Genomic DNA, 15,192 nt, shown 5'->3' with positions numbered 1-15,192 from the left:
TAATTTAAATACAATATTATAATTTTGTGATATTTAAGGAATTATTAAGTGTTAAAAGTCATTAAGTAAAACTACTGTTACAGAATTTTCTATCTAGTATACTGAATTATAAATTATTGTGACCACCGGAAGTCGTGCCGGCGGACTGTTATTTACTGCGACACCGCGACAGCCCTCTCTTCCGCCAAGGCGGGGGGCGGGGCCTCTGGCCGTCACGTGATAGCGGACGCAGGTTCTCCCTTAGATCCGCCATCTTTCGTCGCCGCGTGTTCCTGTCTCTGCGTCTGTGTCTGGATCCCCGTCAAGAGAGAGGCCATCTCTGCTGTAGTGGTGCAGAGGGGACGGAAAATAGAAAAACAGTAAAAAAGGTGCGGGGAAGAAGGTTACCGTGCGAAACGAACCCATAGAATGTTGTCATCTTTTTTTCCCCGGCCACAGTGTGTGGACAGTGTGGTATTTGCTAATGGTAGCCTGCGTAAATACTACTGTGTTGGCTGAAAATGGGCCTTAGCGTTTATTCGTAAGAAATTGAAGTGCTGGCATAAACCTGGAGCTGGATTTGTGGGTATTTTTGTTCGTATGTGATACTAATATCGCGTATCAGAACAAGTGGGCGCATTCTTGCTGGGTGTGCTGGTCATTTTAATAAAGGCACGTTCATTGTGACTACGGTGTGTGTGTTTTATCTCGTACGCTAGGCAGTGCGCCGAGGGCAGAACCCAGTTGCAGTTTCTCTTTTTTTTTTCTTTCCTGATCAGTCAGTGTGTGCTGACATGCCCGTGAAAGAGCGAGGTTTTATCAAGGCGCCGATTAAATGTCCTCTTGTCGTTAACACGTGTTTTTATTGACATTTATGTCTGTCCCTTCTCGTGTGAAGTGGATCTGTTGGGGACAGCCTTGGTTTTTACGTGAAGGGTCACTATGATTATTCCTGTATTTTTTTTTTCTGCATCTAAACCGAGTTTTAGGTTGGAAGCTCTTGATGAATGCTGGACCTAAAAAAGGTTTTTAAAGCACTTAAGTAAAACTCAGTTGTCCCCCTGCAGAAGAAAGTAAGTTTGAGGTTTTGACTGAAGTTCTTAAAAACTCCGGTACATGACTGTAACTTAACAGCTTTATTCACCAGCTGCCTCTCCTGTGCTCCGTCAGGCACAGCTGCTGAGTGAGGTACCAGCTCTTTCTTGTAAAAGTAACAGAAGCTGCTGTGTTCTTTTTGTGTTTCAGATAACGCTATGAATCAAGAAAAATTAGCCAAGCTTCAGGCCCAGGTTCGAATAGGTGGAAAGGTAGGAGTCTTTTTTTTTCTCACCCCCGATCTCCTCTACAGCTTGTCTTTGCTATTCAAAGTAGTAACAGAATAAAATCCGGTCAAGTTATCCCTCTCAAATGGCTTTCATTAGTACAGTTATTTTGAACCGTATGTCTTGTTCTTTTGTTATGTACTTTTGTGATTTCTTCCCAAAAGAACAAGGCAGGTCCGCGGCAGTCACATCGCTGACTAGCGCTTCTTCAAGAACGCAAGGTCACAAGCCAGGAGGCCACCTGGCTTGTTTAATTGATAGATGAGGACTGAGTTCTGCTTGCTGGCGGACGGTCTGTTTTGACACGCTGTACCTGTAAACCCGTCGATAAAGCCACACCAGGCCTGACCCTGTCAACTTCCAGCTCTAGGGGCGTTGACCCTGCCGGTCCCAGTCGGGATCAGACGATCTCGAACGGTTGATCGTGATGAGAAGCCCTGCGTTTACAGTCCACTCTAGGTTGGATCGGCAGTGCGGTTAGCCCCGAGATCAGTAACTCAGTAACTCTCCTGGTTATACAGTGTCGTGCTGCCAGTCAATGCAACACCAGCACATGGAGGCCAGGTTTTACTCGATGGGCATTCTGGGCGACATTTCTTTTTGCCGTCGGCGGCAACATCGGCTGCTCGACGCTTGCTCGGTCTGAGCATTTGCACGGGATCAGACCGCCACGTGGCTGAAGCTGATACTCATGGCTTCCCACGAGGAGCGGCCCCGTAGGATCCTCATGGCTTTAAGCTTGTAACTACAAAAGGGACAAGAGGGGCCGGATGGCCTCGTCTCGTTTGTAGCCTTTCTTGTGCTCTTAATGACGTCGGTCACGAGTGAAGCTGTTCGTCCCTCTTCCTGGGAAGCCGGCACACCCCTGAGGAGAAGGTGCAGTCCGAGGCAGGGTTCACAGTCATTCACCCTGCCGTTCTGGGAGTGGGGTCAAGGTCTACTGGGGTTGATCGGATGAGAATCAGAAATGGCCGTGTCAGTGAACCTGTCGTTCTGTGACTCATCCATTTAATAGTCTTGCGGCTTTGATAGAGCTGAGCATCCCTTGATAATGGCGGATGAAGGGGATGACTTTGAAGCTCACCCTCCGGTCAGTGGAGTGGGACACGGACCCGTTGAGCACTGTTTGGAGACCCCTGTTATTTGCCGCTTGGTCAAAGCAAAGGGGTAAAAAGAAAAAAAACAGCTCTTCGTGCTGTCCACACAGGCCCTAGTTCTGCTTGCATCGGCATTCCTTTCATGGTGGTGTTTGGTTTGTGCCATTCATGCAGGGGCTGGTGGCTTTTACCAGCTCTGCGATTTCAAAAGGACAAGAGGCTCATGTCCCTCTACTGTCCCATCTCTTCAAAGCCATTCTGTAGAAGTTCGTTTAGTAGTATGGCTTCTAGCAAATTTTGGACTCTGGGTTTTGGGATAGATGATGGAAAACATCCAAGGGTTTAATTTAAGCCAGTTCTTCCAGGTTTTTGATGAAAACCTATGTTCTTTGTGATTAACGGGAATTGGCTGAAATGTTAGCTTAATCTCAAAGAGAAATGTTGTCATTCTCTTGCAGTTTTGTTTTGGTTATTCATTGCTTTCCACATCCTGGATCCTCAAAACTGTTCCTGGCTTCCTCCACTCCTGTTGTTTTTGTGCGCGCGCATGTGTGCCTCTGTCCCACGTTTTCTCCTGTTCGGTCTGCAGGGAACAGCGCGTAGGAAGAAGAAGGTGGTACACAGAACAGCAACGGCTGATGACAAAAAACTTCAAAGTTCTCTCAAGAAACTGGCTGTGAACAACATTGCAGGCATTGAGGAGGTGAGTAACCTCATACAAGCCCAGTGTCACAGGGTCTGTTTCATTGGACACCAGTGTAAAGTAGCGGTGAGGGATCTGGGCTTGTATTGAGAAAGTTGTGGGTTCAAATCCTGGGTGAGGCACTGGAGTTGGACGTTTTAGCATGGCACTTCACTTGGGTTGTTTTTGTAGAACGCCCAGCTGTATAAAATAGGTACAAAGGTAAGTCACATTGGATAAAAGTATGAGCCAACTGATAGTTATGTACTTAAGGATCTTCTGGCCCTTTCGTGATCTGAAACAATCTTGAAAGGAGTTCCTTAACGTGCGCAAAATAGCAAAACCACTTCGTTTAGCCTGACTGTCTTTAATGTGGCATGTGAAGGCAGATGTTGATAGTAAAAAGAAAAGACCCGGATAGCAACGCGATTTATCCCCCCCCCATCGGGAGCTTGTTCTGATCGGCGGGTTGTCTCCGCAGGTGAACATGATCAAAGACGACGGGACCGTGATTCACTTTAACAACCCCAAGGTGCAGGCCTCCCTGTCTGCCAACACCTTCGCCATCACCGGCCACGCGGAAACCAAGCAGCTCACAGAGATGCTCCCGGGCATCCTCAGCCAGCTGGGCGCCGACAGCCTGACCAGCCTCCGCAAACTCGCAGAGCAGTTCCCGCGGCAAGGTGTGTGTCCTGCAGGTGATTGCAGGTCAAGGGATCTCGAGATGCCCGCTTTTGTTTTGATGAGTGATGTGTGCCGTTTAAGGCTGTTGCGGTGGCGCAGTGGGTGAGCATTGCTGCCTCCCAGCGCTGGGGCCCCCCCTGAGTTCAATTCCAAGACCCGGGGAGCTATCTGGGGGGAGTTTGCATGTTCTCCCCTGGTTTGCTTTGGTTTCCTTCTTTGGGTGCTCCGGTTTCCTCCCGCTGTCCAACGACCTACTGGTAGGTTAATTGGCTCCTGAGAAAAGGGGGCCCGGTGTGGAAGGGTGTGTGGGTGTTGGTCGGTGTCTGTCTGCCCCGTGATGGATCGGCGTCCTGTCCAGGGTGTATCCTGCTTTTCGCCCGTTGCTTGCTGGGATGGGCTCCAGCTCCGGGGGTGCAGCCAGAGGGGAAGCACTAAATATGGCTTTGCCTCCCCAGCTGCCTCTCCATTTTCGGCGTTACCTAAAATCCTGCACCGTCATCAATTTACCCACAAAATAAAAAGTAAATGTAGGAAACAATTGACGCATCTAAGCTGTTTTTTCAGAGAGCGTACACGTAGCCTCTGTTAGCAGGGGTCGGTGTGGACCGTCCCTACGCCGCTCGTTGTGAAAGCAGCGTGAGATTTTGGCCCTGGCTTGTGCGTCAGTCCCGCCTCGCCCCCAGTGCCAAACAGAAGTGCAGTAGTACACCTTTCTAGTGGAACATCCTATTTTAGAAGGCAAATAACATCATTTAAAAATGTCACCCCCCCCCCCCCCCCCCAATATAAAATTCTGGCTGCGACACTCTCTAGCCCTCCCCCCACGTCCCTAGATTGGATGAAGGGGTGAGAGAATGGATGGGTGTGTCGTTTTCTTTAGGGAACTGTGTTTTTTTTTTGAAGGGTTAGAATTGCCAGTGAAGAGTTATCTTGTTTACGTGCCCTCCCGGTTTGTGATCGCCAGCTGCGCGCCTCCCGTGTCCCGGCTCTCGGCTGTGCGCCCCACGATACGCACGCGGGGGGGTGAGGGAGTGTAGGCATGTTCCTGAGACTCGGCCATCTCTGGGCCACTGGCCTTGTAGCGCATCACTGCCCTGCGCCACAGTGAAGGTGCATCCATCACTGGTACACAATTTGCTCACAGTATTTATTGTATATTGTAAATTGCGTTTTACAATTTCGCATGGGTCAGGTGTTATTTACAATTTTTACAATACTTTAATGTTGGCTGCAGTGGATGAAGACTTGAGTGCTTTCGAATGTCCAGAATGCAGGAGTGTTTTGTGAGGTGCACCCATAATGCCTATGGAAAGGCATATTTTTTACCCACCCCAACATGTTTGCTCACATACACCCTGCCTCCTCATCTGTTCAAGTTGCAGAACTCTTTCACTGCCATCTTCTCTGAAAAGAGCTGGCAGTATGTCAAAAGAATATCTTTTGAGGGATCCAAACCTTGTATAAATGAATAGATTGAGTAAACTTGACGTGCTTTTTTTTTTTGTCCCATGTAGTGCTTGATAACAAAGCACCCAAAGCAGAGGATATTGACGAAGAAGACGACGATGTCCCAGGTACTGATGTGTTTACGCTCATTATATCCGACCTGCAAGATGAATTAACTAAAACTTAACATTGTGTTAAGAGTCTGGTGAACCTTCATGTCAAAAAAGGTTATTTAATTTGAACCACTCTGATAAAAGTATTGACTTATGTAATTATAAGTAGCTTTTGAATCGCTCAATTTAGTGACGACTTTAGATGATATTCTCTAATTTCGTTATATCTATGAATGTTTGTTGTTGGGTTGGAAATGCATGACCGGAGAAGCAAGTAACTTTTTTTACTTGATGGACATGGCTGACAAAATGTGTTTGCAGCTTGAGGAGAGGACCGAGATCTCCTTGAGACGTGCATACTTGTCTTCTGCGTCTTCTCCTGCATCTAGAACTGTGTGGTTATGCATCAGCAGACTGCTGTTGGTCTTTCCTCTGAAGCTGGCTGTTTTTTTTTCCCCCTAAATCAAGTCTTTACTCCAGATGGCTGTAGTAGGAGGGAGTTAAAGATTGTGTAAAAACACCAGATGCTTGAGGCAGTCGGCACAGTGCTGGTTACGTCTTTGGGTCGATGCCGGAGCAGTGCAGTGAAATTTATTGAATTACTCACGGACTCGTGACCGGGGGGGTGGGGTGGGGGGGGGGGCGCGTTCATGAAAAGGAATCGTCACAGGATTGAAATGTCTGCGATGAGAAGGCACGGGGCGGTCGCTACCCGCTCCACAGCCTCCAGAAGAGCCAGAGCAAGGAGATGGCGGGACGTGAAGGCTGTGTCTTTTGTGCTGAAGTGTGAGCCCTGGCGTTTCTCGAGCTGACCCCACCTGGCCGACTCTTTCTCCCCTTGCAGACCTCGTAGAGAACTTCGACGAAGCGTCCAAGAACGAGGCGAACTGAGGCCGGCCGGAGAGGGGGGGCCGGAGCTCTTCCTGCGGCGGGCAGGGGCGACGGCGTCCGAGGGAAGCGGCTCGTTTCAGTGTTTTAACCTTTAGAAACAAGAGTTATGATTTCAGCGTTGCGACGGACGAAAAGACTTTTTTGTATTTTTAACAGGCTGCCCGCTTCGGGATCTTCCATTCTGGACCGATTTGTGCACTAAAACGCCATCGACACAATTTCCTGAAAAAAAAGGGTTCCCAGCATTTAATTTTTTGTTTTAAAGCGGCCTGGTATGCCGGCTGCAAATGCAGTGGTGAAGGTGAAAAGCTAGTCTTATTTAATTTTTTTTTCTCCTTGCAAACTCCACAATAAAAGATTGATTAACCTTTTCTATATGGTGCTGTTTCATTAGACAACGCAACACTTTGTATGAATACGGCTGGTAAAGGATAAACAGATTTGATAGCCGTTTTATTAAGGGGAATGGTGCTTGTGAATCACCTTGGCTTGACCCTGGGATGTTCATGAGGGCACAAGGGACATGAGTACTGTCCGTTCTCTTCTCAGAAACCAGCTTTTGTAAGGTCATTTCACACACTGTAAACCCCATAAAGCATTGCAGGACAATTGGCATCGATGGGAGGGGTGTCGTACTCTGGCTGGCTGGAGCCCAGTCACGGTCTGCTAGTGTCGCAGCTCAAACGATGCTCTTATCGCCCAAAGGCTAATTTAGTGGGTGTATGGAACAAGCTACCCAGCCACGTGGCCTTGGATCAGTTAACTGCTTAAGCACCAAGTGGCCTGGGTAGTCTTCTCTCATTAGTACCTGCTCACATGTTCTTATGCCTCGCACCTCGGGCAGCTGGACCGGATCTCTTGAGTGAGCCGATTTAATAGTTCGGCCAGCCTGGAGCCTAAGGGCAATAATCCGGGTTCAGCCGGGGACTGTAAATCATGCTTCTGTGTTCCCGGGTTGAAATCGACTTCCCACTGCAGCGGTGCCTGTAACTGGCCTGCGGGGAAGAGGTTTCATGCCCAGCCGTCAAAATAATCCATCAATTAACGCAGCGAGTTTCGATGAACATTTTCTATATATTCCGTAACCTGAAACAAATTAATAATCCAGCGGTCATTTTTTTTTCCCCCAAAATGAAAATATCCAACAGGGGGCACTGTTTTTTTTCTTTTTAATATCTGTACTTGGGGAAAAGAGCTGGATACTGGTTACTCTGTCGCACAGGTTTCAACAGCTTGAGCAAGAAAGTTTTGCCAGCGATCCGGCATCGTTGCTAGTGGCGTATTAATGCAGTTTCACTAGCATCCCTGGACAGAGATGGAGGCCAATAAAAAGTTAAGGTAAAGGCGTAATAGCATTTCTTCTGACCAATACAAAGGCTAAAACATAACCTGTAATTATATGCGGGTGAATCGCTTTATGTATTAGAAATATCAAGCTTTTCACGTTTATTTTACGATTTTTGTGTGTAAATGTGACGACTTTTCTAGAAACCTGTACCACACGCTTGCTTCCAATGAAAATGAAGCTTTTATGCAGGGCAAGCGGTGCCCAGGGAGTACTCTCCGTGTCTGTTCAAGGTGACAGGTCACACGATAAGGTGCACGCAAGATGAAGTGTTTCAGACGTGCACTCAGAAGTTGTGAATGCACTGCAGATCATGGTGTGAGTCACAGCACGATTTAACTCCGTTTTTACATTTTCTATTGGTCGGTGAGTCTCATGAATCCAACTGGTAAATGTGTGAGGCATTCAGGAATTCACGGATCCGTCCGATTACTGTGACATCCCGACAAAACGGTGAGTCGAATTAATCCCAACTTTTAGGAATTCAGAAATCTACGATCGCTGTGACATCTGTAAAAGCGGTCTCGTCTTTTAATAATTTCGCATTGCTTCTCCGAGCCCTTGACTTAAAGTGAAACCCGGTTTGAAAGACACTTTTTGTACGAGTCGTAACGCTATCTTGTAGCATCTTTTTCAGCGCCCAATGAGGCGCCGGAGGCGATGTCTTCCACGGTTCAAATTTTACAGACCTTTCGCCGCTTTAATCTTAGTGCGCATCAGTCATTCACAGAGATTAGCCGACCGGCGACCAGGTTAATTTTTCTGCACCTTCATCCGCAACGCGAGCTTTCGGTGTAAAATGCCGTCTGCCGCAGACTTTAAGATTTAAAAAAAAATAGTTGTATATTCGTATTAAGGCACAATATTCACGTGCTTAAGTGAGGGGGGGATAATTATTTAGCAGCTCCTTCGCGGGCAGCATGAGAGTCCTGGCGTTTCTGACATAATTATCGATGTTTGTTTTACAGCACAGACCACACTCTATTCTGGCTGTGCATCTCGGTTCAAGAAACATTGTAAAGAAGACGGGATAACAAGCCGATTGCCTGTTTGCCTACCTAAGTAGAAGAGCTACGGTTATTTATTTTGCATCATAAGATGCCTGCGCCTACCTTTCCTCCGGCCTAGAGGGGGCTGTGTTTTTCTTGACTCACACTATCCGCAGATTCTATTGGCCTGAGCTGGGAGAATTGTCGAACAGGGCTAGTGTGACGCGGATGCCATTCCGGCTCCAACTGAGAACCCGGCGGAGCGATAAATATTTGCAGCACTCGGAGCCAAAATGGCGTGCTGCCGTGCAGTTTCCTTAACCTTCTCTACGTTATAATACTTGGGGGAGGTGTCCTTCTGTTCCCTATCTCAACTACCCGACTTGTTCTGGAGCCTGGAGACATCGGGAGTTCAAACGAGGAGACTTATAGATCGTTAATATAGAAAAAAAAAAAGAAATAGATATCCAAGGAGAAGCCTTTCGGACCCGTTAGTTCCCCGAAAATACGCGGGATGTGGAGGGACGTGTTTCGTGGCGTTTTAGGATCCTGAGAAGATGAGGGGACCGCAGGTGAGACAGAAACGTTCGAGTTTGTTGCGTGTCATGTTGAAGCAATGATTTTTGAAGGAGGGGGGGGTGTGTGGATATTAATTAATTCACACCCCAGATTGCAAGCGGGCTGTGTGTCTCATTTTACACGCAAAATAAAATTGCAAGCTTCGGGAAAACGCAGTGAAATCGGAGGCTGGAAAGGTGTCTGTTGTCTTTTTTTTTTTTAACCTGCCGGTGAATAAAACCTAAAGGGTCGCAATTCCTCAGACGAAGATCCTAGCGTGTAACATTCTTTAGCAGCGTAGACCACGGTGCTCTGCCAGTTGTACAATAATCTGAAGAGGAACCGGCTCCCCGGAGCGTGATCGCATTTCGTTCTGCAAATCGGTGATCATGCCTGAGCCCGGCCGTGGAAAGTCACTGCAGAGGCTGTTGTTATTTCCAAAAGTGCATCATAGAGTTTGGTCTCGTCGTCCGCCTCCTCTACGGTCTTGGCGCTTTCCGGCTAATGCGGGACACAGGGTAAGCGCTTTCCTCGCGAAGGGCTGTGGCTTCAGCACGAGTGTTTTTATTTTGTAAAGCCGCGGTTGGTCCCGTTGTTTACACGAAGTTGAAGCCCGGCCTTTATCCTACCCCCCCGGCCGCGGCAGAGCCCTGTCCCAGCCGCAGTGACAGCGGGACGGACTGGTGCAGGATCGGGGGGACCCCCCGCCGCTGTTCCTCAATGCGGAGAGCACCCCCGTCCTGTTCATTTTTCTGACCCGTGTTCACGGCTGGCCTGGGCCGTGGACGCATGCCCTTTCAGGCGATTGATAAGTGTCGAGCTGAGACTGCTGAATCGCACACGCTCTCTCGCCTCGTCTTGGGGTGGCATTTTATTTTGGTTGTTTTCGAGAAACGGGGCGGGAAAACACCCCAACAGCATGTGATTTGGAGAGAGCGAGTGACTTTCCCTTTCCTTTCAGATAAAAGTTAAATTGGTCTGGGGCATCCGTCGGCGTCCTGGAGTCCTGCGTGTTTCGAGATCGGATTTGCTATTGCCGATTTATGTCCCCAAGAGCTGACTATCGCCCAGTTTAGCCTATGGAGAGAAACTCCTCACCGAGTAGCTTTGTCATGTGTACAGAAAGGAGCTCAACGTCTCGGATCATACCCCACTATTGTATTTTTTTTTTAGTTTATAATAATTTGCTCGCTGGATGTCTAGATGACTGCAATCGTAGAAAAAGAAAATCTGTTCCTGAAAAGACGCCGATCTTATGTCACAGTAGGGGAGTTGAGTCATTCCGTACATGGGGAATTTGCATATTTTATCAAGTGGAATGAAGCCACATCATTCCCTCGCTGGTGTCTTTGCAAGGAGGGGGTCTTGAGCGGCTCGCGGAGACGGGTGGGCGGCGGAACGATGTGGGGTCTCGAGCCGGGGTGCGCACCGACGCCGCGCCGTGATTGGCTGCGGCGGGGCGGCACGTCACAGGCCGAATGTAAAGCCGCTCGTGGCCTGCATGGTCAGCCGAGGACGCCTCAGCGCCCACCCACCCACCCGGTGCACGCAGAAAAGGCACGATGGCATGTTATCCTCTTCCTCTTCCTCATCGTTTTATAAGACTCTCGGCTACCTGCATTTGTCCCTGGCGGTGGTATCCCGGCTCTTTGCCCTGCTGCAGCAGGAACCCGCTTGAGAAGTCTTCGCCCTGTTGCGGTACCCGCCTATCACGGTTTATTTTCTTTCAAATTGTGTTTTAAGACAAAAAAAACACACACACACACACAACACACACTCTCAGTATGACGTCGTTGCGTCGCTCGCATCGTTTTAAGACCTGGATTTGTAAAGGCGCGTCCTAAAAGTCAGTAAGCCCATAAAAACCGGTGTATGGAAAAGGTATTTTATTTTGGTCCCGCTCACGGCACTTCACTGTTTGGGGTGGCAGGCCTTCGTGTGTCGGCTGTTTAAAAAGTGATTCACCCCACTTCAGGTGAGCTGTCATTTTCGTTCATGCGGAGGATCAGGTTGTCAGCCGTTAAACTGGTGCTTCACCGCCCTGCTCTCCACAACGGATTTCTGGAGGGAGAAAACCGTGTTTCTGGGCTCTGTTTTAGGGTCTGGAGCTTTGCATCCATATCTAGTCCTTAACAAAGAGTGTGTACTCGCTGCACAAGAATTCCTCATACAGATTCTGAAGTAATCGGGTTGGGTTCGACATCCCTCCTTATTTTGCAGTTTCTGTACATATGCTGGAGTCTTCTGTTTTATAAGCATAATTAAGACGGAAGATTACTGTGATTATACTCAGTGTTGGGGAGGGAGTACTTCAAAGAGAGAATCCAGGGCTCCCTAATCCATTCTTAAATAACTGTCACTTTGACGCCATCCTGAAACTTCTTATATTGTAATGGGAGCATTTGCATAATCCAGCACGAGGTTTTGCTTTCTGCTAATTTCTCCACTGGAATGAAGCGGAGGATATAAATACCCGCCTGAGCTTGATCAGAAAATACTCCGGCTCGCTCTGTAGCCTCGGTTTTGTAAACCAGCACTTGCTGCTGAAGTGATGCCCCCTGGGACGTGATGATGGGAGGAGGTGGGTGTGACGGGACTGAGAGTCTTTCCTGGTACACCAGTGGGTCAGGGTGACCCCCCACTCCCATTGTTTTCCTTTCTCGGTGACACAATCCAACGCCTTCATTGGCTTAATAATAAGATAAGCCCGAACTATTTGTTCCCAGCTCTTCAACGCGTTGGAGCTTTAGTTGACATGTTGTGATTTGTAAGTGAAATAAAATGCAAATATCCCAAAAGGTGAAATGGCTTTTTAGGTCAACCAAAGCTTCAGTGTTCTATTGAAGGAGAGGAGGATTGAAAACCACCAGGTGTGTGGGTCACTAGGTCATTGGGGAATCCCTGTGTTACACCCCGATTTGCTGTCTGAGCCTCGTAAAGTCGGGCTTTGTCTGCGTGTCGGTGGCTGGTCTTTTTTTCAGGAGGCGCATGAAAAAGGAGAGGAGTGCTCTGCTCACTGGAGAGGGGACGTCTGACCTCTCCTGGAAGATTTACCTGCGCTCGTGCAGGAGGGCAGAGCTGCGAGTCTGCTGTCTGATCACTGTGTGCGTGCTGTCGCAGTCTCCGCTGCAGTCTTGTAAGATGTTTAGGTCACTTCATTCCAGCGTCAACCCTCGGGGGTGTCAGGTTGTTCTTCGTGTTGTTTCGTCGCCTCCAGTGAGATCTAGTTCAAAGCACAGGGGAGAGTCTTGTAATAGCTGTCAAGGCTCTCTGTAGCGCTGCACAGCACACATCCCGTTATTTGGCAAGCTGACGCTGTTTCGTGCCATTTTTGGTTTTCAGTTCAATATCGGTGTAAAAATGAGGTTTTCTTGGCCAATTTTTTCCCCCCTACCTGGATAAAAATTCAAGGGAATGTGTGTTCTTGCTCTCGGGTTTTTTAAATGTTTGAGACCTTTCTCTTTTTTTAGCCAGAAAGTTTTTGGGCGCGGTGTGTCCCGTTGGAAAGTACTGTTGGCCAGCACTGGAGCTCCCATTTCTTGCCCAGGTTTGTGCGACCATCTGTTTCTTACCTCCTTTTAGATGAGGCCGCTAACGGACTGCATGTCGCCGTCGTGTGCAGAAAAAAAAAAAACAGTTGTCAAGTGGTTTGGAGGCCTTCAGTGAGCGCTCGTGTTCCCCGAATCTCAAGCCTATATTGTAGCTCCACACTGAGCTTAAATCCAGACTAAGCAGCTCTCCGGCTGGAAACAGAGCATTGTAAAAACTGGGAGAGGCCAGGCATTCTCCCGTGTGAGGATACACCCCTGATCTCCCTCTCCCACCCGCCCCCCACCATTCTTCACCCAAGGAAATCATTAATCGGCATTTCCTGTTGCCGCCCTCTGTCTCTCCCAGCATGGCCAGGGCACATAGCACTTGGGACAGGAACTGAGGCGTGGAGCCGCAGAACCCTGGATGGCCCTTCCGGGCTCCCAGGCCCCATGACACGTCCCCTCTCTGTGCCTCTGGTTGCCTGGTAGGAGCTCCTCATACTCGGTTCCTCCCACTCCGAAGAACACGAAAAGAAAGTCTTGAGGAAAAGGCCGGACGAGACTGTAAGGCCTCGGCTTGGAATGTAGCGCACGGCCTCATATTTACATGTGGCGAGTCGCTTAACAGCGCTGCCAGGAATGCCGCTGTGAAACTCGGGAGGCAGCTGGAAACTGGACCTCTGCCACAGGCTGAAATCCAGTATTTTCTTTATCTGGGGGTACAGGCATCACTTGAGAGGCAGGACAGACAGGTGGCGTTAGCTAAATCTTCCTGGCCGCGTTTTGGGCGGTGTATGCACACCCCCTGGTTTCAGATTCATCAGATTAGGGTGGGAGTTCTGCGCTGTAGGTACAGGGATCTCGCTGTGCAGGTGTAGATGGAAGTGCTGAATGAGGGGTATAGGGAATGTTGGCTCGTGAGGCGCAGTTCTGTCCAGTCCCTGGTTCGCTGTCGCTCGTGACTGTGCAAGGTTGTGTGGAGTTTGAAGCTCGAGGCCAGGGGCCGGTCAGAAGGGGTTAGCTCGTGCACTCGTTCTTACGGATTTGCATGCCAAAATGTAAGTAGGACCTTTATTGAGTCATCAAAATTTAATATTAAAATATGTCTAAAATTAATTTATTAAGAGGCATCATTTAGCGCGATGCTCTCCCTTGTTGAGTTCAGTTGTTAACGGGGAACTGCAGTCTCGATTTCCCAGACTGGTTATGACATGTCAGTAAAAAGATAAATGCATTGACAGATTCGACAAATTTCCAATTAAACCCTTGGTCTCACCGCGGGTGAGAGCGAGAATTCAAGAGAATTGTGACATGGTGCAGCGCTTCCTGCTCACTAGTCACTGGACCGACTGCTATACTGTGATGTGTGAGGGGATAAGTACAGGTTGTGCAGCAGACATTTCGCCGCAGAAATGTTCCAACATGATCAGCATGAGTTAACAAATAAGCTCCGTTTATCTGCGCTCAAAGTCAAGAGCAATATTTGTATGGGATTAAAAGAGATGTGTTCACAGTGTAATAGGGCCGCACAGGTCAGCAGAAGTTTTGCTGCCTCATTCTGAATCGCAGAACATGGTGTTGCACATACCTGGAAATGAATGTAAATACATTTTGTGATGTAGATAATACTTTATTGATCCCGAAGGGAAATTGGAGGTTTTACAAGTTACTGTGTACATTTTACTTTCATTGTGGTTTGAAATGCGCACATCAGTGCCGATCCTTTCTAACCCAGAAATTTAAAAATAGCATTGCAGTTCTGCTTTAAGTGGCTGAGAGAGGGACACTCGTGTGTATTGTATAAAAAAATACCTGTTCACAGAGGTATGGTGGTCCTAATGCTGGAAAAAACTCCCCAACAAATCCGAATCTTTATGCCGAAAAGGGGGGGAGGGAGAAAAATGAGTCCCTGCTGCCGTCATTGCAAGAGGTTTTAACAGAGCCTTGGCGTTAATCCATTTAACGCGTTGCTGAGGAGAGATGCTCCATGAATTGCAATAGGTGCTTCTTCTGGTCTGGAGGTTCTTATTAAATGCGTCCGAGAGTGACATAGTGCTAAGTAAGCAACACGGTAAATAGGACGGATATTGGAAATGTCCAAGATGAGAGAATATTTAATCCTAGACCAGAGATTAAAAGGCTTTCCGCATCACAGCTATTGTACAGTTTCGTGCACAGCGTTTTCACCTATATTTTGTAATCGCTAGTGATGATTGTTGAACCCACCCAGTCTGGAATAGCCAGTTATCTTTTTTTCTCATCTTAGCTAGCAGTTCTGAACCCTGTAGCTGCACACAGGAGAAGGAGGAAGTGTAGGTAGGCTCCCCCCGCTGTCCATCTCTGGTCTTCTAACCTGTCATTGGCTAAACAGCCCCATCCCGGTGGTTCAGCACCGACTGGAGGAGAGTTACGCCCCCCACCGATTGTAGGATACAGTTTCAGGAAAGCCAACTGTGGGAGAAGGTTAAATGGTTCAAAGTTTTAAAATATATTCTGCTTGAAGCACAGACCAAATGCATCTCTAGAGTTAGCAAATCAAAGGCTCGAAATCTG

General features: G+C 48.2%; 2 protein-coding genes across 8 annotated transcripts in view; both read left to right on the top strand.

The window, feature by feature from the left end:
- The first annotated feature begins 198 nt into the window (after positions 1–198).
- btf3l4 (basic transcription factor 3-like 4) lies at positions 199–6,585 on the top strand. Its single transcript, XM_006634686.3, has 6 exons — positions 199–368; positions 1,225–1,286; positions 2,988–3,101; positions 3,562–3,763; positions 5,279–5,338; positions 6,168–6,585. Exons 2-6 carry the CDS (start codon positions 1,233–1,235, stop codon positions 6,212–6,214), a joined length of 477 nt encoding a protein of 158 aa, XP_006634749.1. The 5' UTR covers positions 199–368; positions 1,225–1,232; the 3' UTR covers positions 6,215–6,585.
- A 2,288-nt stretch (positions 6,586–8,873) lies between these two features.
- zfyve9a (zinc finger, FYVE domain containing 9a) overlaps positions 8,874–15,192 on the top strand; it is a 28,683-nt gene continuing 22,364 nt past the window's right edge. For 2 of the 7 annotated variants that reach the window (XM_006634774.3, XM_015355342.2), the window contains exon 1: positions 8,874–9,120. The gene's annotated coding sequence lies outside the window, so the exon portion shown is untranslated. Of the gene's footprint in view, positions 9,121–9,417; positions 9,625–10,634; positions 10,805–12,576; positions 12,654–12,990; positions 13,125–15,192 lie in introns of those variants that run through there. The other 5 variants (XM_015355343.2, XM_015355344.2, XM_015355346.2 and 2 more) reach the window with 5 other exon arrangements.

This window comes from Lepisosteus oculatus, chromosome 9 (assembly GCF_040954835.1).
Source record: "Lepisosteus oculatus isolate fLepOcu1 chromosome 9, fLepOcu1.hap2, whole genome shotgun sequence".
NCBI classification, from domain to species: Eukaryota; Metazoa; Chordata; class Actinopteri; order Semionotiformes; family Lepisosteidae; genus Lepisosteus; species Lepisosteus oculatus.
Note: the sequence above shows the minus strand (reverse complement) of the source record. Positions and strands in the feature narration are given on the sequence as shown.

Bases quoted from the DNA above. Each gene is read 5' to 3' on its own strand.
- btf3l4 (XM_006634686.3), top strand. From the start codon at position 1,233: ATGAATCAAGAAAAATTAGCCAAGCTTCAGGCCCAGGTTCGAATAGGT. The intron at 1,287-2,987 runs GTAGGAGTCTTT...TTCGGTCTGCAG, and splicing joins AGGTTCGAATAGGTGGAAAG to GGAACAGCGCGTAGGAAGAA. The intron at 3,102-3,561 runs GTGAGTAACCTC...TTGTCTCCGCAG, and splicing joins ACATTGCAGGCATTGAGGAG to GTGAACATGATCAAAGACGA.